Here is a 27,390-nt window from a genome sequence, read left to right on the forward strand (position 1 = left end):
TTAGCTTCTAGGTTGATTTTCTGAGGCCTTCAGGACCCTAAACCTTGCTTGAGGCTGTTTGGGCAGTAGCATCTGATAATAGTGTTTGGCTTTTAGTTCTGAAAGGGTGCTTGTCCTTGAATTTCACAGAAATTCAAATGTTAGTGCTATTAAGGAGGTGGAGATCAACTAGTTTAACCTGTTCACATAATCTAAAGGGGGTTACACTCACTAGATTGTGAATTCCTTGAGGGCAGGGACCATTTTTTGCCTTTCTTTGTATCCCTTAGCACAGTGCCTGGCACATAGTAGATGCTTAAAAAATGTTTCTTGACTATGCTCACAGCCAGTAAGTGGATTTGTTTGAATGCACTTCAGTTGTTTCTAACAAAACACTTCAATCACTGTGCTATCCTTAAATTATCTTCCTATATTCTGAAATGCTTAGCAGTCCAACTCACTTCAGTGTTTTGTTTGCAGTCTTTTTCTCCACCCCAAATGCTGCTGATGAACATTCAAACATTTCAGACTCCCAGTTCATCAACCTCTTCAGTCTCTGTAACTGATAATTCCACACTGCTTTAGCCACCTTTAGTGATGTCATACCTTATATTTCATTATCATTTAAAATGTACCACTTCTATGACCTTGAACGGTAAAATTTCATTCTCTCATCCTAATCTTCTCTCCTTCCACCTCTCCCTGTGACTGACTCCTCTGAATTCTGTTGTTCTGCTTTCAGTTCTTCATCCATAATCCGTCCTGCAGTCTGTCTGCTTCTTCCAGTTTTTCCAGTCTATCACCTCCACTTGGGCCTCTCTTTTCTCTCTTTACAATCTCGACAATCCATCTAAGTACTATTCTCCACCCTTAAATAGCTTTTCCCCTTGTACTTCCCCTGTTTATGTGCTGCCAGTCCTCAGCCCTGGATTACCTTCTCTCTCTGCCTTCTCCACTAGTGTGGACAAGTGCTAAAGGAAACCACACAACAATTCCAAATGGGTCTGCTGTAAGTTTACATTATCTAGTCTCAGGTGAGCGCTCATTGAGGGCAAGCACTTCACAAATATTATTTCATTTAATCGTCACAAGAACCCTGGGAGGTGGGTGCTGTTGTTATCTCCATTTTTATAGTTGGGGAAACTGAGACAGACAAGAATTAAGTGACTTGCCCGGGGCCACACAGCTAGTAAGTGTCAAGTGTCTGAGGCTGCATTTGAACTCAGGCCCTCCCGATTCCAGAGCAGGTGCTCTAGCCACTGCATCACCTAGCTGCACCAGATGCCTCTGACACAACCATGTTATTCCCCTACTCAAAAACCTGCTTCTTGCCTATAGGATAAAATACAAATTTCTCAGCTTGGCATTTTACAGCTTACCACAGATTCCAGTTTACTTTTTTATTTATTGTTGTTTGTTGTTTATTGTTATTTATTTACTGTTATTTTTATTTATTGTTTATTCTTATTTATTGTTATTTCACCTTAGAACCTGGGCCTGGAATCAGTCTGAATTCAAATCTGCTCTCAGACCTTTACTACCTGTGTGCCCCTGGGCAAGTCTCTTAACCTCTGTCTGCCTCAGTTTCCTTCTCTGTAAAATGGAGATAATAATGGCACCTACCTACCAGAACTGTTGTGAAGACAAAATGAAAGAATGTTTGTAAAGTGCTTTGCAAATCATGAAGCTATTACAAATGCTAGTTGTTATTATTACTATTATTTACTCTATGCTCTAGCCAAACTGCACTGCTAGCTTTTCCCTCTACTTAACATACTATCTCCTTCTTCTGTGAATTCACATAAGCACATATTTGGAATATTTACCCTTTTCACCTCCACTTCTTAGAATCTCCACCTTTCTTCCTTGAGGTTCAAGCGCCATTTCCTCCAGGAAAGGCTTCCCTTATTCCCCTAGTTGTCAGTCTTCTCTCCCTTCTCAAATTACCTTCTATTTAATCTAAGTGTGTAGATTTTGTATCTCCTATTAGACTATTAGCTCCCTGAAGGCAAGCAGCTGTTCTTGTTCTTATACCCCTGTGCTTTGCACAATACTTTGCAAATAGTAGATAGTAAAAATGTTGTATTCATTTGAACAAGACAGAATCCTGTTCCTACCCCCCCCAAAAAAAAACGCACATAGAAAAAAACTTCTTTGCTAAGATACACACTCATAATACCCTTCTCCGCCACCTCCTCTTTGGCTGGAGTATACAGTACAAGGAAGGAAGTAATGCTGAACAAGGCTAGAAATTAGAGCTATGGTTGGGCCAGGATGATTGCACGGAGTAGTGTTCACTAACACTAGGAGCGCCTGCCAAGTGTGGTTGATTCGATGACAGACCCATGGCCAGGTGCATTTTCCTCATTTGTAAAATGAGAGGACTGGACTAGATGGACCGTAGATTCCTCTCATTCGACATGACTTTATCTTGCTGCGGGGTTTTATCAGACTGTAGGCCCTAAAGAAGGGGAAACTTATTTGTTCACTGAACCTGTGTGCCTCTGATGACTACTCCATTGCTGTATTGGGAATAGGGGTGAGGGAAGTGTGATAAACTGAAGCCCTGGCTTTCCCTTATGTCTGAAATGCACTCCTTCACTTCTTACCTTGACCTCTTATAGAATCCCTGACTTCCTTCAAAAATCAACTCAAATGCCACCTCCTGCCAGAGGCTTTTCTTGGTGGCTCCAGCCACTATGGACTTCATACCTTGTATCTGTTTTGTGTACAACTGTTGTCATCTCCATTAGAAGGTAAGCTTCTTGAGGTCAAGATGTCACTTTTTTGGAAGGCATTCCTAATGATTGGCACAAGTTCCTGGCACATGTTAAGTGTATAATAAATATTTGTTATGGAGCAGTGTGGTAGCTAGGTGGGTGCAGATGGTAGATTGGTGGCACAGTGGATAGAATGCCTGGCCTGGAGTCAAGAAGACTCATCTTTCTGAGTTCAAATTTTGTCTCAGACACTAGCTTTGTGATGCTGGGCAAATCACTTAACCCTATTTGCCCCAATTTCCTCATCTGTCAAATGAACTGAAGAAGGAAATGGCAAGCCACTTTAGTATCTTTGCCAAGAAAACCCCAAATGGGATCACAAAGAGTCATATACAACTGAAAAATGACTGAACAATAGTTAGAAAATTTTCCCTTTTCTTGTTCAGTCATTTCAGTTGTGTCTAACTGTTTATGAACCCGTTTTTGGAGTATAACCACATATTAACTCAATGGGCTGCCCTTTGAATGCCATGTTGTTACCTGGGCAATATATGCTCTTCATCCATTTTGTTTTTTCAGTATGGATGGCTAGGCTAATTACTTTTCAATGACTAGAAATTTCATGAGAGGCTTTGTAGTACTAAGAGAGAGAGAGGGTTCCTAATTAATGATAAGGAGCCTTTCCTTTACTAGAGACAACATGATATTCACTGGTATTGATTAGTATGGATCCAGGTTCAAATCCCAGCACTGCCATTTACCAGCTGGATAGAGTTCTGGGCCTAGAGTCAGGAAGACTGACTTCAAATCCAGCCTCAGATACTTTGTAGCTCTGTGACCCTGGTAAATCACTTAACCTCTGTTTTCCTCAGTTTTCTCAGTTGTAAAATGAGGACAATAACATAACCTACCTTGCACAGTTATTGTGAGTTAAGCTCTTTGTAGAATGCTTGGCACATAGTAGAAGCATATATAAATGCTTCCCCTAGGTCATCTTAATGCAGGCCACAGTTTCCTCATCTATAAAAGGACTAGATGACCCCTAAGATCCCTTTTAGCGCTAGATTTTTGATCCAAAGATCCTTCTAAAGTCAAAAAGCAAAAGCCCTTAATTCTTTCTGACCTGGCCAGTGTGTTTAATGGGTTTATGTCTATATAGCCAACTAGCATTCCATTTGCAGGAGATGTGACCCTTTTGCCTGATATGTATGAGTCAGTGTCTAGCTCCTTCCCATGCTCTAGTTACCCAACAGTCCTTGCCACTAACATATGCCTTCAGTCTTCCAACTCTATTATTCCTAGTATCCACTCCTTTCCCCAGGTAAATTGTTTTCTCTTCAACTTTCTTTTCAACTCTCATTCCGATTCAGCTTAGTGCCACCTTCTCACACCTGCTCTCCTTTCTCTCAGACAGCCCCTCTGCTGCCCCCTTCCAAAATAAATTATAAGTTCAGCTGTCTACTCATTAAAAAGTCTACTACTTTACAACCTCCATTGTCCTGTGGGCAAACTACATTAAAAATCTTCCCCCTCCCTCCACCTTCTCTGGAAAGAACACTGGACTTGGAGTGAGAAGATTCCACTTTAAGAGTGTCTGATATTCAGAGCTGTCCTTTTAATGACACAATGGATCAAAGTTAAAGCACAATTATAGTAAAGGCCATTCCAAATAGGATAGCTAGGAAGTGACTGGGAGAAGAATCAGAGGAAAAAGAAGATGATTTGATGAAGGTGCTATGGGGTAGACCATACATATATTTTCAAATAGACTAGTCTTTTAGAGGAGGTGGCACATGTTTGATTGTCTTAGTGACTTATAAGAAAGAAGGAAGAGCGATATCTGTAGAGAGAAGTCTCTAAGGCAACTGAAGCTGGACACCTGTGCTTCCCAGTTGCTTTATCTTAGGTGTCTTGTTACTGTATCAAGCGATGGGTTATAAATAATGTACTCAGAGCCAGTTCCTTCATTAACATGAATAAGCCTTCATTTTCTTGAGTCAGTCAGTTTCATTAACACACACACACACACACACACACACACACACACACACACACACATAAGAGGACTGGAGAGACCAGTTGTGTAGATTCCTCTGGGGAGCACAGAAAAGAGGCAAGGATATCATAAAAGCTGGGGCTGAATAGAATTTGGTAATCTGTAATGGCGTGGATGTGACTATCAAGGGACACTTAATGCTTTGATATTTCTTAGATGAGAATAAGTTATATGTACCCTATAGAAAGCATGAGTGCATTCTTTTTCTTTTACTTGAGGGGCTACTGTGGCTGCAAACCCTTACATACTAATAATCCCAAAGAGAGTTTCTCAGTGAACATAGTCCACTGTCCAACTCCTGGCATATCCCTTTGGAAAGGGACCCACTCACCTGGGAATAGTAGATTAAAGGAACTATGGAGATGATGAGCTGGCATGATATTCCATGACCTCCCAAAGATGTGATAGAGAAAACTTGATGGACAACTTGATACAGTGGGTCTTGGACCAAGTAGGAGGAGGCATACAGCATAAAATTGGGGAAGTTCATCCAGGACAGTATGGCATATTGGAAAAGAACACTGAATTTGAAGTCAGAGGACCTGGGTTTGAATCCTGTCTCTCCTACTTGCTCCCCATGTGATTTGGGGTAACTGTGGGTCTCAGTTTCCTCATCCATAAAAATTAGGTTGGATGACTTCTGAGGTCCCTTCCAGCTCTAATATGTGATATTTTCCTGAAGTATTTGATCTCACTATGAGTATTGATCCAGTATAGTGACAGTAGCTTTGTTTTTTCATATCGGCAATGGTGGTCTTCTTAGTCTTAGTGACAATGATCAGCAGCCGACTTTGCTAGGCAGTTTAATAACCTCATTTCACCCATGCAGGAGATGGCAATTGGATCTGCAGTTTCAGAGTCAGTGATATTGTAAAAAGTGTGATATAGTAGAAGGAGTCAAGAGAGACCTGGGTTTCAGTGTGTCATAAGAATCTGTCATGGGAACTGGTGACCAGAGATATTGTCCCAACACCAACAACAGAGGACTGAGATTTGAAGATCTTCCTTTCTGCAAGTATAGAGGGAAAGGAAGATTTTTCAGTGACTGACATGAAGTGTGTGATATTTGTCTTTCTGCCTTGGCCAGTGTTGCCTGAGCTGGAAGTGCAAGTTGACCTGCATCTTAGAGAAAAAGGTGAAGGAGCAGCTGGAATAGCAGTCTGCTTTACAGGTCATCAACAAGAAAGAAATGGAGCGTGATGGAGAGAATCATAGACTCTCAGAGTCTGAAAGGCTGTCAGAAGCCATCTAAAACAAACAATACCAAAATAAGAATGATCTTTACAATATCCTCAATAGAAGATTATCTGGCTTTTCCTGGAAGATCTCTGGCAAAGGGAAACCTTCTGCCTCCTGTGGAAGCATTCGAGTGAAGACCAACTGAAGAAAAGATCAGAAGCCATGTTGTCCTTGGTGTGTAATACAGACCACCTGGAAAAAGGGAGGAAATAGATGAGGAAATAAATCACAAACTTGGTGCAATAGCCTTATGCAGTATAGGACGTGTGTGTATCTTCAATTATTTGGATTTCTTCTGGAGATCTCTTTCTGCCTAAAGCAGATGCTCTCAACCCACTTGCAATAATCACAACATTCTCTGTAAATATATCTATCAAAATTTCTTTCTCAAAAGTTACCACTGATCTCAAGAGTTTAATAAGTTATAAGATCACAGATTTGAAGCAGGAGTGATTCTTAAAGGTCATCAGCCATAACTCCTTCATTTTATAGATGAGCACAGTAGTTTAGTCTCTTTTAAAAGTTCATCATTCACCTCTCACCCTTAAGTGTAAGTGTCTATCATGGTTCTGCCTTGATCTTTCTTCTTTTCTTTCTATATATCCTGTCAATGATCTCATCATCTCTCATGGGTTTAATCTTCATTAAATGATTCTCAGATTTATAAATCTAGCACTAGTTTCTCTTTTGCATGACCAACTGCCTATTAGTTATCTCCAAATGGGTTTCAGAGAGGCATCTCGAACTCAACATATCTAAAACAGAACTCACCACCTTTACTCCAAACCCACCCCTCTTTGGCTTTTTTTAAAAAATAATTTATAAAAAAACTATATTATTTATTTATTTTTAGCATTATTTTCTTTTTAAATTTTGAGTTCTAAATTCTCTCCCTCCCTCCCACCTCTCCCCAAGCCACTATGAAGGCAAGCAAAATGATACCAATTATACATGTGAAACCATGCAAAACATTTTCATAATAGCAATATTGCAAAAAGAAAAAGCAAAAAAAAAAAGAAAGAAAATTATACTTCTATTTTCACTTGATAAACTTCAATATACTTGATATACTTCAATTCTCTTTCTGGAGGTGGATAGTAGGGTTTTTTTTCATGAGTGTTTTGGAATCGTCTTGGATCATTGCATTGATCAGAGTAGCTGAGTCTTTCACAATTGATCATCATCACAACATTGCTGTTACACAATGATCTAGTTTTTCTCACTTCACTTTGCATCCATTCATATAGTTCTTGCTATGTTTTTTTCATCATTTCTTATAGCACAATAGCACTCCATCACAATCATATGCTACAATTTGTTCAGTCATTCCCCAATTGATAAGGATCCCCTCAATTTCCAATTATTTGCCACCACAAAAAGAGCTGTTGTAAATATTTTTTGTACATATGGATCCTTTTACTTTTTCTTTGATCTCTTTGGAGTGCTGACCTAGAGTGGTATTCCAGGGTCGAAGAATATGCACAGTTTTATAGCCCTTTGGGCATAGTTCCAAATTGTTCTCCAGACTGGTGGGACCAGTTCATAATTCCACTAACAGTTTATTAGTGTACATATTCTCCCTCACAATTTCAAGCATTTGTCACTTCTGATGTGAAGTGGAACCTCAGGATTGTTTTAATTCGCATTTCTCTAATCAATAGTGATTTAGAGAGTTTTTTCATATGACTCCAGATAACTTTGATTTCTTCTTCTGAAAACTGCCTGTTTATATCTTTGACCATTTATCAACTGGGGAATGGCTCTATTTTTAATTAATTTGACTCACTTCCCCATATAGTTGAGAAATCAGACCTTTATCTGAGATGCTTACTGTAAAGTTTTTTATATTCCTTCATTATCTATGGCATCTTTTAGCAAAATAGTCTCCCTGATTATCCCTTTTAATTACACATTTTTGCTTTTGCTTTCTCTGAGATCGTGATTGCTATCCCTGCCTTTTCTATTTCCACTGAAGCAAAATAGATTCTGTTCTGACCATTTATTTTAATTCTCTGTGTGTCTTTCTCTTTCAAATGTGTCTCTTGTAAACAACATATTGTTGGATTCTGGTTTCTAATCTATTCTGCTATCCACTTCTATTTCATGGGTGAGTTCATCCCATTCACATTCACTCATAATTACTAACTGTATTTTCCTCCTTCTATTTTCTCCTGTTTATCTTTCACTTTCTCTTTTTATCCTGCCCCTCCTCAAAAATCTGTTTTACTTCTGACCACCATCTCCTGTTTCAAGCATTGCCCACCATCTCCCCATTTTCCCCTCCACTATAGTAAATCTCTTCCTTGTGTACCTCTTTTATGTGAGGAAATTTTCCCCATTCTATGTTGCCCTTCCCCCATCTCCCAGTGCATCCCTCTTTCTCATCCCTTCATGTTCGGGGTGGGGGAAGATCATTCCAACATAATCAACTTACATTCATACCCCCGGCTATATAGACTTCTTCTAATTTCCCTAGTAATAATAAAGTTCTAGTAGTTACGTGTATCATCTTCCCTATATGTAACAGCTTAACTTTATCAAATCCCTTATGATTAGTGTTGTTGTTGAATGTCTGACTCTCCGTGATTCCATTTGGGGTTTTCTTGGCAAAGATGCTGGAGTGGTTTGCCATTTCTTTCTCTAGCTCACTTTACAGATGAGAAATCTGAGGCAAACAGGGTTGAGTGACTTGCACAGGGTCACACAGCTAGTAAGTATCTGAGGTCATATTTGAACTCAGCTTCTCCTGACTTCAGGACTGGCACTTGCCACTGTGCTACGTAGGTGCCCTTATGATTACTCTTTCATATTTACCTTCTTATGCTTTTCTTGACTGTTATGTTTGAATGTCAAATTATCAATTCATCTTTGGACTTTTCACCAGTAATGCCTGGAAGTCTTTTATTTCATTAAATGCTCTATTTTTTTTTCCATTGAAGGATTATACTTAGTTTTGCCAGATAGGTTATTCCTGGTTGTAATCCTAGTGCCTTTGCCTTTGAGAATATTATATTCTAAGCTCTCTGCTCCTTTAATGTGGAAGCTGCTAAATCTTGTGTGATCCTGAGTAGGTCTCCACAATATTTGAATGGTTTCTTTCTGGCTTTGCAATATTTTCTCCTTGACCTGGGAGCTCTGGAATTTGGCTGAAATATTCCGGGGGCTTTCATTTTGGGATCTCTTTCAGGAAGTGATTGGTGGATTCTTTCCATTTCTATTTTACTCAGTAGATCTAAGGTACTGGGGCAGTTTTCCGTGATAATTTCTTGAAATTGGATACCTAGGCTCATTCTTTGATCATGACTTTCAGGTAGTTCAATAATTTAAAAATTATTTCACCTTGATCTATTTTCCAGGTCAGTTGTTTTTTTCAATGAGATATTTCACATTTTCTTCTATATTTTCATTCTTTTGACTTTGTTTGATTGTTTCTAGATGTTTCATGAAGTCATTAGCTTCTACTTGCCCAATTCTAAATTTTAGGGAATTATTTTCTTCAGTGAGCTTTTATGCCTCTTTTTCCAGTTGTCCAATTCTGCTTTTTAAGTAGTTCTTTTCTTCAATGAATTTTTGTACTTCCATTTCCATTTGGCCAATTCTATTTTTCAAGGAGTTCTTTTCTTCAGTGAATTGTACCTTTTGCCAAGGTGTTAATTCTCTTTTCATAATTTTCTTGCATCACTCTCATTTCTTTTCCCAATTTTTCCTCTACCACTATTATCTCTTAACTCTTTCAAGAATTCTTGTTGGGTTTGTGTCCAAACAGCATTTTTTCCTTGAGGCTTTGGTTGTAGCTGTTTTCTCATTGTTGTTTTCTGAATTTATGTTCATCTTCCCTGTCACAACAGTAGCTTTTTATGGTCAAGTTCTTTTTTTTTTGTCATTTGCTCACTTTTTCAACCTATTTCTTGATTTTGAAATTTATGTTAAAGTTGGGCTTTGTTCACCCAAGGGTAAGGAGGCACTGTCCCAAACTTTAGGCTTTTTCATGCTGCTGTTTTCAGAGCTAATTCCAGAGGTCTAAGTTTTAGGTCCCTCCAAAGTGTTGTGATCCAGGAAGAGGTATAGACACTGCTCTCCTGGTCAGTGCTCTGGTCTCTACCTAGGAAGGGCATTACTCCCCTGCAGCCACAAATGCTAGTACTCCCCTTGACCCTGGAACTATGACCAGGTACTCTAAGTGCTAGTATTCCTCTCTGCTTTGGAACTCCAACCAGGCCCCTGCTCCCTTGTGACCAATGAGACGATGAGAAGCACTTTTCTCCATCCTGGAACTACATTCCAGAATTGCTATGGGCAATAGGGTTGCCAGTCAGCACCAGTTGTACCCAGTGCCAGCAAAGGCACCCTGTAATCTCTTTCTGACCAGTTGTACAACCCCCTTTACCATCTCTGGGCTGAGAGCTCCTGAAGCTGCTGCTGTCACTGCTGAAGTTGCCCCCAAGACCTGCAGCTGCTGCTGGTGTCTCGATCCAGATTGGCCCCCACTACATTGTCTTGACCTCTCCTGCCAACCTTCTAAGTTAGAAAAATGTCTCACTCTGACCTTTTGTTGGCTCTGTGATTCCAAAATTTGATTTAAGGAGTTATTTTAAAGTTGTGTGGAGAGGAATGTTGTAAGACTTTTGCTGGGTTGCTGCCTGTACTCCACCTTCTTGGCTCCGCCTCCACCCACCCCTCTTCTTAACTTCCCTATTTCTGCTGAGGGCACCACTGTCCCTCAAGACACCCAGCTTTACAATCTCAGAGTCAATGTTTAATTTCTTTGTCTTTGTATATCCAGTATGTAGCACACAGCCTTGCCCACACATGTGCTTAATAAATTCTTGCTGAAATGTCAGCTGTCTTTAAGTTTTTGAAGGGACCTCAGGTGGAAGAAAAATTAGACTTATTCTGCTTGGCACCAGAGAAAAGAACTAAGACAGAGGTAAACTTTATAAGACTATCAATTCAATAACAATTGTCAATATGCATTGATAGAGGGAGAATTCTTACTGGGAATTACCTAAACAAATAAAATCACAGATCTAAACAAAAAAAAAGTAGGTTAACCTCTTTTCTTTATCTGTAAAATGGGGATAATCCTTTTTGCATCTATCCTAGAGGGTTATTGTGAGGATGGAATGAGATCATGCACATAAAACACTCTACAAACCTTAAAATACTGTATTAGTGTTAGCTGTTATTATCATTATTAGTGCTGATTTACATGAGTAGCATTACCGATGAGTCACCTCTGTAGAACATGGAAGGCCCCAGAAAGGAGCATCTCTCTCACCCACGGCTTGGCATCTCTGAAAACATTGGGCTGTAGGGGGCATCCTTTATGGAAGTTTGCTTAGTGCTAGGATAGTTAAGCTTAGAACATAATAACAATCCCATTAGTAAAATCAGCAACAGTAGTCCTGTTAACAATATCAGGAAATTAACTTCATTAATATCAGCAGCAGTGACTTAATAAACAAATAAGATTTAATAATATGCTTAGGGATTGGATGTATGATCTCAAGTTTTGCTCCAAGTACATAGGTATCACAGCCTTGGTCATATCTATGTCTCTGGTTGGTCAACTGAGCCTATAATGTGAGGTAACACATTTCAGGCTATCTCAGGTGTTGTTTCTCTGTCTTGTTTTCTAGCCATGCATCCGTAAGCATGCTTGGGATTGGGAAGAATTAACAAAGCAGTGTCCACTAGAGTCAACCAGGAACAGGAAGAGCTCAAAATATGACGTGTCACCTCCACGTAGTGGAAATTTGACCTTTCTGTAATTCTCTCTCTCTTTAGCTTCAACTTCATTATTTCCCCGATCTTGGGAAAAAAACAAGTGAGTGGGCTCCAGCTAACACTGCCCCTATTGCTGAATTGTGGTGTGATATGTACACAGTATATCTTTATTTATTGTTGATTGATTTGTCTAAGGTTCTCCAATGTGAATGTTGCTGTTCTACATGGTGCCCTGGTTCCACTCCATTTTGAGAGCCTGGAAACTCCTGTTGACCAGAGTCCCACAAAACCAGCCTTTGCAGCCCATGTGGTCATTCACTCTTTGCCTGCTATCTGAAGAACAAAGACCATGGGCTCTCCCTTTGACTTCCTGTCCTGTGGAGAAAACACTTATGGTTAGCAATGGTACCATCTGGAGCTTAAAACATACCCTGGGCTTTTGGTTCTAGTACCACTGGCTTCTCCAGCCCTTGTGGTCATTGTGGTGACTGCAGTGCTGAACGGTTTTTCTACTGTAAGGGGAATGGCCCCCAGATGGATGATCTCTGGGATGCACCCCCTACCAACACCTCACTGAAGATGTCTAATCTTTGCAGTCCTACTGCTCCCTTATGTGCCAAGGTTCCCCCTTGGCTCTTCCTTCCTATTGACAAGCAGGTGCTACATGGAGATGCACAGCAAGTACTAAAGGAAAAGCTTCGGGAGCAGAGCGCCAAGGTGGTAGCTGAGCACAGTGAGCCGCTTTGTCCACCAATGCTCTGTGATGGACCTGAGAGGCCTCAGAACGATATCTGTGGAGACAAGAAGACTGCTCACTCTAGACCTTCAGCCTTTTCTAGGCCCAGCCTGTTCCATTCACTCCCCAGCCCAAAGGACATCAAGCAGGAAGCAAGGCGTAGGCTACAGCTCCACAGACAGAACAGCTCCCCTAATCTTGCCCTTTACCATCTAAGGCATGGCTTAGATATGATCAAATACAGGAATACAGACTCTCTACAAGACTGCAGGGAAACCAGGAGACTGGAATTGGGAAGAAAAGTTCACCCCAAGGGCCGATTGTACATTCCAACTTTTGAAGAGTTCAAGAAGATGAGACAGAAGTTGCTGGACCCATCCTTAGGACCCCCCAAGCAAAGAATTGTTGAGGACTTCCAAAATCCTCAGGAAAGCAGTGAGAACAAGAACCCTCTCGTCTTTCAGGAGGCTTCTCTCTTCTCCAGAGCTCTGGGCCAACCAGTTTCAGAAATGAACAACAACTGTAGCGCGGGGTTATGTGGCCTACACTCCACCCAGCACCTTCCATCCCCAAACCACCTTATTTCTCACAATTCAACAACTGACAAAAGTCCATTTATTTCACAGGACACTGACTCTTGGGCTCCTAGCCCTGAGAACTCCAACTCTGCCGTCCCCTGCAGAGATGACCCTCCAGATCCCATCTCTTGCAGCCCAGTTCCCAGATCCATATTGCAGAGAGACTCCAACAAAGAAAAGGATCAGACAGAAGAGGATGAGACAGGCGTTCTAGACCTCCTATGTGTAGTCCGGCACAGTTCACAATGGTCCCCAGCCTCTACTGCACCATCATCCTTCTGTCCCACCCTGTTGTTTGAAGCCACTGACCTGTCTTGCTATGGCAACAAACTGCAAAAGATGAAGGATGGGATGATTGACTTAGCCCTGGGCCTGATTAAGAAAAGGTATAGAATTGGTATAAGCTGACAATGGCAAATGCTATGGGAAAAATACTCAGGTAAATGGTTCCTTGCTCTCTCACTTCCAGAGGCCCAATTTGTTATAAAGTTAATCTGGGAATTAGGGGGACACTCCCAGGCAGAATGGGGACAAGAATGTTACCTGCAACCACTGTTCTAAAGTAGACTTGAGCTCCCCAGGATGATCAAGGGTCTCAGGGACCTTTTGATTAGAGAATAATAATAATAATGATGATGATGCACTTTATATTGCACTTTGAGGTTTACAAAGCACTTTATATATATTTATATATATGTACATGTAAAACTCATTTGATTGTCACACCAACCCTTTAGGTAATTATTATCTCTATTTTAGAGATGAAAAACTAGGCCTTGAGAGAAGCTAAGTGACTTACCCTGGGTCACACCTGGGTCTACTGAGTATCTGAGGCAGGAGTAGAACTCAGGTCTTCCTGACTTCAGGGCCAACACTCTATCCACTAGGCTAAGCTGCCTCCTAGGATGACGTAGCTCCTAGCCAACCCCCCTAAGACCACTCCACACTGAATCCACAGTCTTAAAGCTGAGCCCACATGATGATAGCCTTTTATGTAGGAGTAGGTTAGTCAGTTTGCTAGAGGAGAAAGTGGCTTTCATATGCAAGTGGGAAAGGGGGAAGGGTAGAATCTATCACTTCTATGCTTCCACATGCTATTTCTCTCATCTAAAATGTCATTCCCTTCCTTTCTGCCAATCCATTTCCCTTCCTTCTTTAAAAACTTAGATCCTTGAAGCATTTACTGATTTAATGTCATATTTCCTATGAACTCTCTCATGCCTCAGTGCTTATATATACTCTGCACTATTTTATTGACATCTACATATTGCTTTGTACTTTTCTATTTTTATTATATTTCATGTATGTAAATGGTGGTAAGTTCATTAATGGCAACCACCAAGTGTTTTCTTCTCTTTATATCTTCCACAGTGCCTAGTTCAGCATTCAGTACATAGCGAGACACTCAGCAAAGGTTGACTGACTTATTTATCTCCTCCAACTTACAACTAAGAATTTGTAGAGCTAATGGTAACATTACTTCTATAGCTGTAGCCCCAGCGTTGCTGTCAAGTCTCCATCACGGCCATGGGCCTATCAGGATGTTGACTGTGCTTCTTTGGACAATAACAACCCTTCCCTGGAGGCTCCCATAGTAACACAGATGTGTTGGAAGGAGCTGAAGGACAAGACTGCAAGGGACACTCAACTGGGTGGATGGGTAAGCCCAGAACATAGTGAGTAGAGAACACAGCATTTCAAAGTTGGAAGGAACCTGAAAGGTCATCTGGTCCAACCTGTATCTTCTGAGAAATTCCTTCTATAACATCCATGAAAAGTGGTCACCCAGCTTTAGTTTTCAGGCCTCTAGTGAGGGAGATCCTGCTGCCTCCTGAGTCAATCTGTCTCACTTTAGAATAGCTGTAACTTTTAGGAAGTTATGACTTTTGTCAAGCTGAAATTTATTTTTCTCCAACTTCCACCTATTGTTATGTCCTCGGAGGCCAAACTGAATAAGTCTAAGTCCTTTTCCACATGACAGCTTACAATGTAATAGGGAAGAGCTCTGTATATTGTTGAAAGTGGCAGGATAGCCATTATATTCTCTGATCTGGAGGTGAGATGTGAAATGGGGATTTGGAGAGTTTGAGCTAGGCCTGGGAAGAAGTCACAGGGTACATCTGCAAAGAGGCACCTGATCAAGTCTGAAAGTTTAAAATGGTCTAGAGCAGTATTTGATGATGCCTATGGACCCCTTCCAGAATAACATTTTTAAATTCATAAAATATATGAGATTGCAAAGGAAATCAATCATATAAAATCCAGTTACCAAAATATCTTTTAAAAACATGTTTGCAAATGCTAGGTTAAACACTCCTGGTCTATAGAGAAGTTGTAGGTTAAAATTGATATCTGGAGAAAAGTCATAAGAGTCCAGGTCACCTCTGACACCGATTCCAGGCTATTTTCCTACTGTTCAGAGAAAGGTTATCTCTCTGTCCTTCATTTTGGCAATGTGAGCATGTCCCAGTTTAGAAAGGAAACTTGTTTCTGACCCAGGATGAGGAGAATCAGCATGTCATTGCTGTAGCAGTGAATTCTGTGGTCCTAAAAGCAAGGCCAGAATGATTTAACCAGCCATGGTAATGAATTCCTAACTACAAAGGATAACAAGGTAAAATAAGGATGACCTTGGGGGTTACAGAGGTGACACAAAGGAGAATAGGGAAAAATTACAGTGAGTATGGGGCTAATATCAGTGACTGACTCAGGTCCCTCTCATTTTTATCTAGCCCCACTTCTGTTCTCACCTGATCTGTTCCCCTGAACACCTTGCTCTAGGCTAGGTCATGATCAGTAGCTTCTTTCCCTGGCTGTGGATATTATTTACCTCATTGCTCCACTCAGTCCTTATCCTCTCTATCACTTGGGTCCTTCTTTGGCTTTGAGCTTTCTGAAACTCTTCCCCAAAGTGTTCTAGTTGTCACTACTGTAATACTGCCTTCCATTCCCTCCTTCCCACCCCTACTCCCCACTGTACTCCCTCTCCTGACCCCATTCCTGACTGACTGCTGTGCCATGTATCTTACAGACCTTGAATCCTGACTGTCATTGTTCCAGTTTGAACAACCCCCTGGAGAGCTCCAGGTCCCCCCAGGAGTACCAACCTCAGCATCATTTTAATGGCTTAACACCAAAACAACCAGCTGGAAAAAGCAACTGGAGTTGAGGACTGCTGCCGCCATTCACCAGCACACACACAGATGCCAGACCAAGAAAAACCCTGGTACCTAGTCTCTCCCAATAATTATCTTCTCCTATTCCAAGTCCTGGAAGACTGATAAGTGACCATCACTAGCCTATCCGATTGCCTCATATCCACCTAATTCTAGTGTCAGAGTCCACAACGGTGAGCCAGGGAAGGAGGAATGGTTATACAGATTGGTTAGGTTCATCCATTCATCCACTTTGCTGGGTGGGATATGCCCCTCAGCCTCAGGATTATCAAGGAGCATGATGAAAAGCCCTTTTTTTACCATTGGCTTCACAGATGGATGACAACAGATGGAGCTACTAGTCTTTCTTAATATAACTGCAAAGATCCCCCCAGCTGAAGAATTCCTTTCTCTCTCTCTCTCTCTCTCTTTCTCTCTCTCGCTCTCTCTCTCTCTCTCTCTCTCTCTCTCTCTCTCTCTCTCTCTCTCTCTCTCCCCCCACCTTTGAGTAAGGGCAACAGATGCTCTGCATCAAGAATGACATTTCTGATTATAGTCAATCCATCCCAAGAAACGTCATTTACCAACATATTTTGTTTCTCGCCTAGTCACCACTCCCTTTGTGTCTTTACATTCTTCTCATTCCTCTCCTGGGAAGTGTCCTAGTTATAGCCTCCCCTTGTCCCTGTAACAAGTAGGCAGCATATAAATAGCTATGACACTCAAAGCGTGGAGATTTTTCCTCCCAGGAGGGTGTCTTTTGCCTCAAAATTCTACAATCTTAAACTTCCACTTTCTAAAGAAATTTCTCACCTGGTCCTATCCAGCTTGAATGGCCCAGGGCTTTTGAAACAATTGCATATCTTTTGCCAATATCCACATTTCTTAGATTGTACGTCCCTCTTCTCAATTCTATTCTCCATCATGATGGTGGACATCCCCTGGTCCTCTGCCCCTTCAACTGTGGATGTGTAGAATCACAAGGGTCACCCTGGGATTTGCATTGATTTTGCAGTGAAAGGGAAAAGTGTCCCTTGAAATTTCAACAACTCCTATTAGTGCAAGAGAGAAAAAGATTAGCTTTTTTTCTCCTCAAATCTGGAAACAATTGCTAACTTCTGAGCATAGGTCAGCAGAGAAATAATCTTACTTTGGCTTGTTATTGAAAAGTTCATGTGATCATTCACCTATCTCAAGACTAAATATTTCCTCCAAACTAAACATTTTCCTCCTTTAGTTGTTTTCAAAATGTTGTAGTGTGGCAAAACAAGTTTATGAGGAAGCTAACTATTACTGGTCCAACGTTTTGTCTTTATTTCAGGTATATTTTCATACCAGTGAAACTACATAAAACTGTAGGAAACTTCATAAATGTGGACCCAACTAATTCACAATTTCTGATTTGGACAAAAAGTGAACTTTGTCATATATGAAAAATATAGATTATACCGCAAAGATATATTTAAACTACTAAAGAGAATAAAATGGCTTCAATCACGTTAGAAGCAATTGTTTATATATTAATAGCTGAGGTACTAATTTAGAAATAGTACTGTTACTATAGTAACAGTTACTATAGATATTGAAAAGTAATAAAATTTTAAAATAATATGCTCTAATTCTGACTTTCTATTAATTAGTCCAGCATTTGTTCTAATTAATACAAATTAGCAAAGTTTTGCTGTATTTTTAATTGCTAAATTAATATGAACTCCTCTAAACCTATCCCACATCATCATACTCCCTACAGTTGTGCTCCTTAACTTGAAATTTTAAGCTTGGGGAAATTATGAAAGAAGGAAGGGTTTTTTTTAATTGAATTCTTTTAAAATTTTTTTTAAAAATCTATTTATTTGTTTATGTTTAGTTTTCAACATTCGCTTTTATAAGATTTTGAGTCTAAATTTTCCCCCTTCTCTCCTCTCCCCCCTCCCGAAGGCTATACATGTATGATCATATTAAACATATTTACACATTAGTCATGTTGTGAAAGAAGAATCAGAACAAAAGGGAAAAAAAAACATTAGAAAAACCAAAAACCCCCCACAAAATAGAAAATGGTATGCTTCAATCTGCATTCAGACTCCATAGTTCTTTCTCTGGATGTGAATAGCATAGAAAGGAAGTTTTGATGGGGAAAAGATGAGTTCAGTTTTAGATTTAAGATGTTGGTAAGATAAGGGGGGGGGCACCCAGGGGTGGACTGTGATATAATGGCAAGAACATTCTGTTCTAGTCCTTGATTTACCATTAATTAGTTATGACCTTGGATGAACCATTTAACTTCTGGCCCTCAATTTCCTTGGCTGTAAAATAAGAGAGTTGATTTAGATAATTAGTGAGTTCTGTTTTGCTCATGAAATTCAGATTCAAAGAATTCGTAGACCTTATGCTGTTGCAGCTTAGACCAATACAATGCTTCACTTCCCTCCTGCCTAAATTTTTCCCTCCCTGATTTGCAAAGAAATTGGGTTTAATGTTTGTTTGTGTTTGGATGGGATAGAGAGAGAGGTGTTCTTGGATTTTTTTTCTTATATGGATCTTCTTCTTTTCAGCCTTTCCTGGAACAGAACTTCCAGCTGTCCCTCATGGCTGGAACTTGGATGAGAACAACTCTTCTCCATCTGCCAAACAGCACTGGGATAACATGGGCTGCCTTAGCATGGACAATGGGGTAACAGGTTTAAGTGAGGAGCAGGATGAGAATGAGCCTAGTGGAGACCAGGAGCCATGGCAAGACCTGAGGACTAGGGCAGCTGAGGTAGGGTATGTGGACACTGGCCTTGAGCCAGCCCTGCCTAGAAATTGGCATAGCCAGGGATCTACAACGTCAAATTGCCCGGAGGCATATTGCACAGACTAGGGGGAGAAGAAAGAAGCCTGGAGCCTAGGGCACAGAATCCTTTGTGGACAGTGTACCAAGCTACGCTGGGAACGAAAACAGGCGATGTTGGAATTCATTCACACAGAAGCCAGCTATGGGGAGGACCTGCACATCATCAAGGAACAGTTTCAGTTGCCTATGCAGTCTGCCAGACTGCTGAACCCCGGACAGCTGCTAGTTGTGTTCAGCAACATCCAGGAGCTCATTGATCTCAATGAGAGATTTCTGGAGAGCCTGCAGCAAGAGATTGCCCAAGCACTGTCACAGGTATGGGGTATTAGAGGGGCTGCCCTTTTCTCCCAGCGTCTGTGTAATTCTAATCAGATTTAATGTTTTCAAGGGCCTTAGGTATCAGGTGCCATCAACACCTAGTGGAAGAATTATCGTACCTAAGACTAGTTCCAACTCCTCAGTCTCTTCCCAGTTTCTTCTTGTTCAGCATATTCCACTACCAGGACTCTTAGGTCTCTTTCTTTTATTGTGCACTTGTAACCACACATATTTGGACTAAGCTTGCCAGTGTTTAGAAGAAACCAATATTAAAACTGATGAAAGATGTATTGTGATTCAACATTCATATCCAAACTAGGTTTTTTCTAATTATGAGTTGCAGAAAGACATGAAGAACTTGGAAAGAATTCAGAAGGGAGCATATAGGAATAATGAAAGGGTTAGGAAGTTTGATGATCAGGGAAAGAGATTATTTATTTAACTTGGAAAAGAAAAACCTAGGGGAAGTAGTCTCCAAAAATCATTTCAGATTATGATAGAGAAGAGTAATAAGCTACTTTCCATCTCCAATAGGGAAGGTACAAAAAGAACAGATTTAACATGAAATAGTAGACAGGGCACTGAACGTGTAGCTGAGAAGAAGGTTCATACCTTGTCTTATCAACTTATTAGCTGTGTGACCCATGGCAAGTCATTGACCTTTTCTAGGGTTCAGTTTCCTCATCTATAAAATTAGGAAGTTAGAATCAAATGACCTGTAAGGTCCCTTCTAGCTCTAAATTTGTGATTCTATCATGAAATCTTGATAGGTTGGTACATTGTCTATGCTTGTATCATTTTTACCTTGGAAACACATTTTAAAAGTTAGAAATGGCCCTAGGACCCTTTCCTAGGGAAGGAAGAATTGGGCAGCTGCACGGTTTCCTTCTCCTTCCCTGATAAAACCTTGGTCGGTGAGTGGTTAGGGTGTCTGCCTCATGTTTACAGGGTGATGACGACCTGATGACTGTGTGCATTGGTGAGATCTTCCTGGAGTATATCAACATGTTGCCTGCTTTCCAGACTTACTGTCTTCAGCAAGCATTCTCCATGAGCACTCTCAGCACCCTGGAGAAGGAAAAGGAGCTACTTCGGTATGGAATGGAGCAGGAATGTTGGGTGGTGAGGGTGGAGATCATATGGATTGAGGTATGTAGGCACAGGGACTATGCAGGCACTTTCATTGCCTCCTAAGGCATCAGTCCGTTCTGCTTTTTACAACTCTAATAGTTAGGATTTCCCTTCAAATCTGCTACTCAGCAAAATCTCTGGGACCAATTGAGCAAGTATAGTTTTTTTGCTCTCTTTCCCTCTCCCCACACCCTCACTGCTGTGGTATAAACAGTGATGGAAAGAGATGAGCAATGGGAAGAGTTTTATAATAGTTGATAAATAGGAATCAAAGGGTTAAAAATTGATGCTAACTATCAAACACTACTCACCAATGACTCACGAAAAAGTCAGTGTCTCCAGTTGCATTTTAAAAATCTTTTAGATAATATAAAATGTTATTTACTGAATTACATTCTCATTGTTTTTCTTATTCTGGTACCAAACTTTGCAGCTAGGGCTTTTCTTTTCTCTTTTAATTCCCTATTCCCAGCATTTTCCTCCACGCCTCTCAAACCAACAACACGGCACTGAGACGGATGAATCTGCACTCATTCCTGATGGCACCATTGCAGCGAATCACCAAATATCCACTTCTGTTGAGCTGAATCACACAGGCCACAGCTACCTTCCACCCTGACTATGGCTGCCTATGTGAGGCCACAAGCCGCCTAGCCTCTTACCTGGAGCACATCAATAGGAAAACAAGACAGGAACACAGCTTGCCCTGGGCTCTGCGCCCCTTCCGCCAGAATGTCTGGCACCTTCATGAGCCAGCTGCTGCCATTGATCGACGGGAGCTGGCACTGAAGATACTGGGCTGGCCTTGGGAGGAGACTTTGTTTTGTAATGGAGGGAGGACTGCAACTGGCTCAGCCCCCGGATGGCCCCTGGACTAGAAAGGGCAGTTGAACCCTGAAGTTCCAGACTTTGCAGGTGATACTAATGGCTAGGCTACAGAGACCAGCTGAAAGGGGCTTAAGACATGAGGGCCCAGGTCAGGGGCCAGTGGGAGATGCCGCATTAGTGCTAATTCATGATAAGAATCATGGTAAACTGAGCTTGTTGAGGAGACCAATTAGGTTGGGTCAGTGTGTGGTATCAGCTGACCCTATTTGCAAGACCTTTGAGCTACTGGAGATGCAACAGGGTGCCTTTATCCTACGTGATTATGACTATGCCCATACTCCGCTTTGGCTACATCACATCCATGGTTATGCCCGCCAGCTAGGGTCCTGGAAGAGGCGTCGCAATGCACTACCCAACATCATGATCAGTATTCCCAGCCATACCTGATCCTAGAGATGTCCCTAATTAGGGGTAAAAGGATTGAAAAAAAATGGTCTCAATTCCATTAAATCCCTAAAATGTATCTCTCTAGGAAGGTTCTAGGTATGTGTTAGGGACCCTACCCTCCTTTCTGAGCTAGGGACCCTAGACCCTTCAGTTGGAGTGTACCTATTTTCCCTATTGAGGCTAGAGGAAGCGGACTCATTACTTCTAGTTGGACTTAGCTTCTCTCTTCTATTAGTTTTGGTTGCCAATCTATACCCCTTACCAAGTTCTTGGGAACTGAAGTAAAGCTCTATTCAGCCCAGGGACCATGCAGTTGTCATTGCAGATGATCAGGGTGCAGATTCTATGTCTTTCTCCAAATCCTTAGAACCAAAGCTTGAAAGTGAAGGTGATGTAAACACATGGTCCTCTTTTTACTAGATCAGACTATTTTGAAACCATATTTATACATTTTTCCTCTCACTCAACCTCCAAACAAATACAGAGATACTGCTACTTTGTCTAGTGCCTTTAATTCATGAGGGTTTTCTGGGTTATGGCTGCAGTGAGGAGCTGGCCATTTGGCCATGATAACAGAGAAAGAGGAAAGGTGAAGTAGCTAGAAAAGGCAAATTCAGGAGTGCTATGGCTGGGGCAGGGGGAGTAGGAGGAGGAAGGCACTGGGTGTGAGGGTGGGTATTGTCTGCTTTCTAGTGTTTCCTGAGGTTGGCTGTGAGTTGGGGGGGAAGGGGGTCACCAATCATTGTAATAGGGATCATTCTTCATAAATAACTACCCTATTTATTCATTTATTCATCCAAAAGAGTACATATTGAATGTGTACTTTCTGCAAGGCACTGTAGTCAGAGCCCTGAAACAGAAACTTAGATGAATGGTCTCTGCCCCCAAGGGGCTAACAATATAATTAATTCCTTTCTGCATGTTAAGGTTCTTTATTTTGCCATTCCTCCTGATTCCTTTAGTCCACTTTTAGATTCATTCATAGGTTGAGTCATTCAACAAATATTATGTAAGCTACCTTGGGAGATAAGATACTGTGTTTGCTTCCCATCATAGAGTTTATAGTCTAATAAGAGGGTTGTTACAGGCATATAAATAACGGTAATATGTAAAGTCTTCTATTACTTCAGAGGAGGGATAGATTCCTTCTGACTGAAGGTAACAAGGATGGCTTTTTGGAGAAGATGGCACTTGAGCTGGGCCTTAAAGAATGGGTAGATATTGGTTAGCCAGAGCAGAAGGGTAAGGGATTTCAGCCAAAAGGGACAATGCTATGGAGTTGTGGAACCAAAAAGTATGTTTGGGAAACACATAGTCCAGGCTGGCTAAGGCATGGGGTTTGTGGAAGGAAAAAGTAGGAGATGAGCTGAGGAAGATTAGATTGAGACAAAATTGTGGAGGGCCTTACTCGTCAGATGGAATTTAGAGTTTACTTAGCAGGTAATGGGTAGCCATTGAAGGTTTTTGAACAGGGAAACAACATGAGAAAAATTATACTTTAGTAAGATTAATATGGCAGCAGTGTGTTGAATGGATTGGAGGGGGAAGGTAAGGAAAAGTAGAGATTAGTTTAAGAAAAAGCTTCCAAACAATTTGAAGCTGTCCCAAAGTAGAATACGCTTCCTCATTGGAGGTCTTTAAGCAAAGGCAAGATGATCTTTTGTCAGGGATGCTGTAGAGGGGATTTTGATTCAGGTACAGGTTGGATCAGATGGCCTCTGAGGGCCCTTCTAAGTGTGAGATTCTTTGCTTAGCGGGAAAGCCTGGAGATCAGGATGACCAATTACAAGGCTATTGCAAATCCTCTAATTCAGCTCCTAAGAGTTCCTTGTACTTTTTAAAAGTCTCCTAGGTATGAAGAGTACATACAAGTCCCCCAAAGACTTGAAACAATTAATGGTGAGAAACCAGCCTTCTAGATTCCAGTTCTGCACTTTGATAGGTTTATATTCCTAGCTGCTGGCCTGAATTTCTTGCTACTATTAGGTTGCTAGACTAGGGTTATTAGGTTAGGGAGAATAGAAGGCCCATTCTCCCAGAGAAGTCATTGTGAATGGTATAACTAGAAATGTGAGGCTGCAAATTAGAAAAACAATTCAGAATTTTTTTTTGTTTTCTCCTGAATTTCTTCCCTCTCTCTTCCTGATTCTCTTTTTCACCTCGTTCTACCCTCCTTCTCTAGCTTCTTTGTCCAGGGCAGCAGATTTAGGCTATAGAGAAAAAGCAGAGGCATCCACAGCAGGAGAAACAGGGTCAAACAAAGAAATTGATGGACAACATATGAAATATTTGTTGTTGTTGTTGTTGGGGCTAAGTGACTTGCCCAGGATCACACAGCTAGTGAGTATCATGTATCTGAGGCCACATTTGAACTCAGGTCCTCCTGACTCCAGGGCCAGTGTTCTATCCACTAGCATATGAAATAGTTGAAGGGGAGAGAAGAATGGAGGAGAAAGGAAGAGAAGATAGCCAGAATGGGAATGACAGAAAAGATGAAGAAGAGGAAAAAAAGGAATAAGGGCGAAAAGGGATGGAAAGAAACCACTGTATATCTGTTTTAAAACTATTCTATTCCTTTCATGTTTTAACATTTTTAGGGGAAAAAAATCAAGGGCAATTTGTGCATAATTGTATTTGATTTACTATAAAGTAATGTTTATACTAAACCAGCTTCAAAGGTCAATAGGGTGGAGGGAGTTAGCTGAAATGACATACAAGCTAACTTCCAGAGAGTCCTGACTGGAAAAAAGCGATCATGAGGTTTTATATAAAGACCCTGGGAAGATGAAGTCTCCTGCTTATGAATTTGTGAAAATGGTGGCACAAAATCTTGCTTCTGCAGGTAGAAAGGGAGCTTTTTGTAGAGCAAATTTCAAGGAGCAGAAAACAAATTACTCTTACGGGGACATTCTACTGAGCTCACTGAAAAGTGCTTAAGAAGTCAGATTTTTACCTTCTTTCTCAAGAGCCAGAGTTGAGTAAGCTTACAAAGCCTGCTAAAAATATGTAGAAGTTTTAAGGCTTTTTACTAGTCAAAGCTTTATGAGTAAGAGAAAGTAAGATTCTTCTTAACACAAAATAAAGAAAACCAAGAGTTACCAAGCAATGATTTTAAAAGTTGAACTTTAGAGTGAAAAGGGTACAATATGGTACAAGGCATATCTTTTTTAAATGATACTCAGTATTTTATTTGAAAAGGCACACACATGCTAGAAACTAATTATTTATGTTGGTAATTTTAATAAAGAGTTATATTTTTATAAAATAAATATAACTGACCTTATCATTTGTTAATCCATGCTTTCTTGGTTATTCACACCTGGGGAAAGTTTAGCCTTGTGGTCTATTAATCCAGCAGGTGGCATACCCCAACAACAGACTGGAACCAGATTAAAATGTAATTGGGAAATATTTAACAAAACAAAAAATACAATACAACAAAATATTACGTTTAAAACTTAGTCAGCCTTTAGGGATCCTTAGGTTTGCATAAATGGCCCTGTTTTTATTTAGGTTTGACACCACTGGATTAAATTATAACCAAGGTACCATCTGATATAGACCCAGTGTACAGTAAGACACAGTCAGTTTTTCATGAGGCTTGCTGCCTTAAGGGCATAGATTCTGAGCCGAATGAAACGTTAAGAGCCATCTAGTCCAACCCTTTCATTTTATAGGTGAGGATACTGAGGCCCAGAGATGTTAAATGACTTGCCTAAGGTCATACAGGTAGTGTCACAAATGTAAAAAAGAACCTCACAAAGCAAAAAAAATAGTCAAGTGAAGGAAATTATAACCCAGTTGTTATCCATAGTTTGTTCCCATTATAACTACTATGAAAGGAACATAGAAAAAAAATGAGGAGTGCTCAAGTGTTCGCAGGTAATCAGGAGAAGACCCTGCTAAGGTCTCTCTTTCCTTCAATCCTGTAGCCCACAGCTGTGGGAGCCCACAGCCATAGTACATCACAAGTACCATGTTTTCAGTTTCAAGATCATCTAAACATCTCTAAGATATTTTCTTTTGCAAAAATGAGGGAAATAACGAATCCTGAGGTTGGTAGTCCAAGTAACGGAAGAACTGGGGGAAGGTGTCTATTGCATCAAAATCAATGGTTAAATCACCAGAGAATTTAATAGAAAACTTCAGAAAATTCTGAGCTCTTAAATAGGATGAATGGTTAAGTGCCACACATAAAAGTCAAATGAACAATTAGATAAATTGCATTTTTTCCCTGATTCTCATGTAGAAAAAATCTAAATCTCTGATACCTCTGAGTTTTTTAAGATGAACGCTTTGTTTTATCTTATTAGGGTTTTTGTAAGCTTTAAAAATAAATGTTTTTTTTCTTGTGTCTTTTCTAGTGCTAAATTTCTTGCCCCAGAAGATGACTGTGTACATGAATGTATGTTTTCCCTCTACTGCCACAACCTTCTTACCCTCCTTATACCTTTCCACATCCATTCTGTTTTCCACATTTACTCCAATTTCCCCTGCCTTCTGTGTTATACAAGATTCCCTACCCAGTCTGGTTTCTAGGTACCTCTAGGTTACCCCTTGGCAGTACACATTAACTTCTGAATTTTCTGTTTTGCCCACTGTTAAGTTACCCAGATCTTCTCACCCTGTGTAGTTCCCATCCTGTGTGATTTTCTTGCCCAAGTCAATCAATCAACAATTATTTACTAAGCACCTCCAGGAATTTCCTGAGAGAATAAGTTGCAGAGAAGATGACAACCTGCCTTGGTTTTCTCATCTGGGCATTCCCTATAAAATCACAGGTTTCATCCCACTACTGTGCTAAGTGCTGGAGATACAAAGACAAAAAGAAAAAAAACCCAGTTCTTGCCCTCAAGAGCCTTACATTTTATTGGGAGTGGAAGATACAGCACATACAGAGTTAAGTACAGTAGATAGATAGCATATACAAAATTACATCAGTGCTGGTTTTTAAGATGGGACTAACAATAGGGGAAATCAGGAGAGGCCTCATTCAGGAGCTGGCAGCTGAGCAAGTCATGAAAGGAGTTAGGGATTCCAAGAGGTAGAGGTGAGGAAAGATACAATTCTAGGCATGGGAAACAGCTTGTGAAAAGGTATGGAGATAGGAGATGAAATGTCATATGGAACATCAAATAGTCCAATTAAGGTGGGTTACAAAATGTGTGAATAGTAATTTATAATCAATCATCCTGGAAAAAAAGAGTCTGGGGTCAGATAGTGAATGGCTGTAAGTGCCAAACAGAAGAATTTATATTTTGTCCCATTGGCAGTAAGGAAGAAGATGATCAGGCCTATCGGTTTGGCAGTTTTGTGAACAATGGATGGAAAGAAGGACTGTGAGAAATGGTGAGGATCTTAACTAAGGTGTTGGCTATGTAAGTGGAGGGAAAGGGATGGATGTGAAAGTTGTTGGGGAGTTAGAATCAACAGGATTAGGCAACTGATTGGATATGGGAAGGTGGAGTGAGAGTGAAGACTCAATGATGACTCCTAGGTTACAAACCCAGGTGACTTGGAAGAATAGCAGTGCCCTTTACAGAAATAGGAGGAGTGGTGGGGTTATGAGAAAAAATGACTTTTGTTTTGGACTTGTTGAATTTGAAATTCCCACAAGACATCTAGGAAGAAATGTCTAAT

At 40.6% G+C, this 27,390-nt stretch overlaps 1 protein-coding gene across 2 annotated transcripts; it reads left to right on the forward strand.

Annotated features, from left to right (window-relative positions):
* The first annotated feature begins 11,617 nt into the window (after positions 1–11,617).
* Positions 11,618–26,011, forward strand: LOC110208095 (rho guanine nucleotide exchange factor 37-like). 2 transcript variants are annotated; one of them, XM_078146729.1, is made up of 5 exons: positions 11,618–14,695; positions 16,067–16,261; positions 18,746–19,341; positions 20,293–20,438; positions 20,948–26,011. In XM_078146729.1, exons 3-5 carry the CDS (start codon positions 19,138–19,140, stop codon positions 21,060–21,062), a joined length of 465 nt encoding a protein of 154 aa, XP_078002855.1. In that variant the 5' UTR covers positions 11,618–14,695; positions 16,067–16,261; positions 18,746–19,137; the 3' UTR covers positions 21,063–26,011. Both variants share the same exon structure in this region; 1 of them encodes a protein (XP_078002855.1).
* Positions 26,012–27,390: the final 1,379 nt, after the last annotated feature.

Source organism: Phascolarctos cinereus, unplaced genomic scaffold, assembly GCF_003287225.1.
Source record: "Phascolarctos cinereus isolate Bilbo 61053 unplaced genomic scaffold, phaCin_HiC Scaffold_726;HRSCAF=1367, whole genome shotgun sequence".
Taxonomy (NCBI): Eukaryota; Metazoa; Chordata; class Mammalia; order Diprotodontia; family Phascolarctidae; genus Phascolarctos; species Phascolarctos cinereus.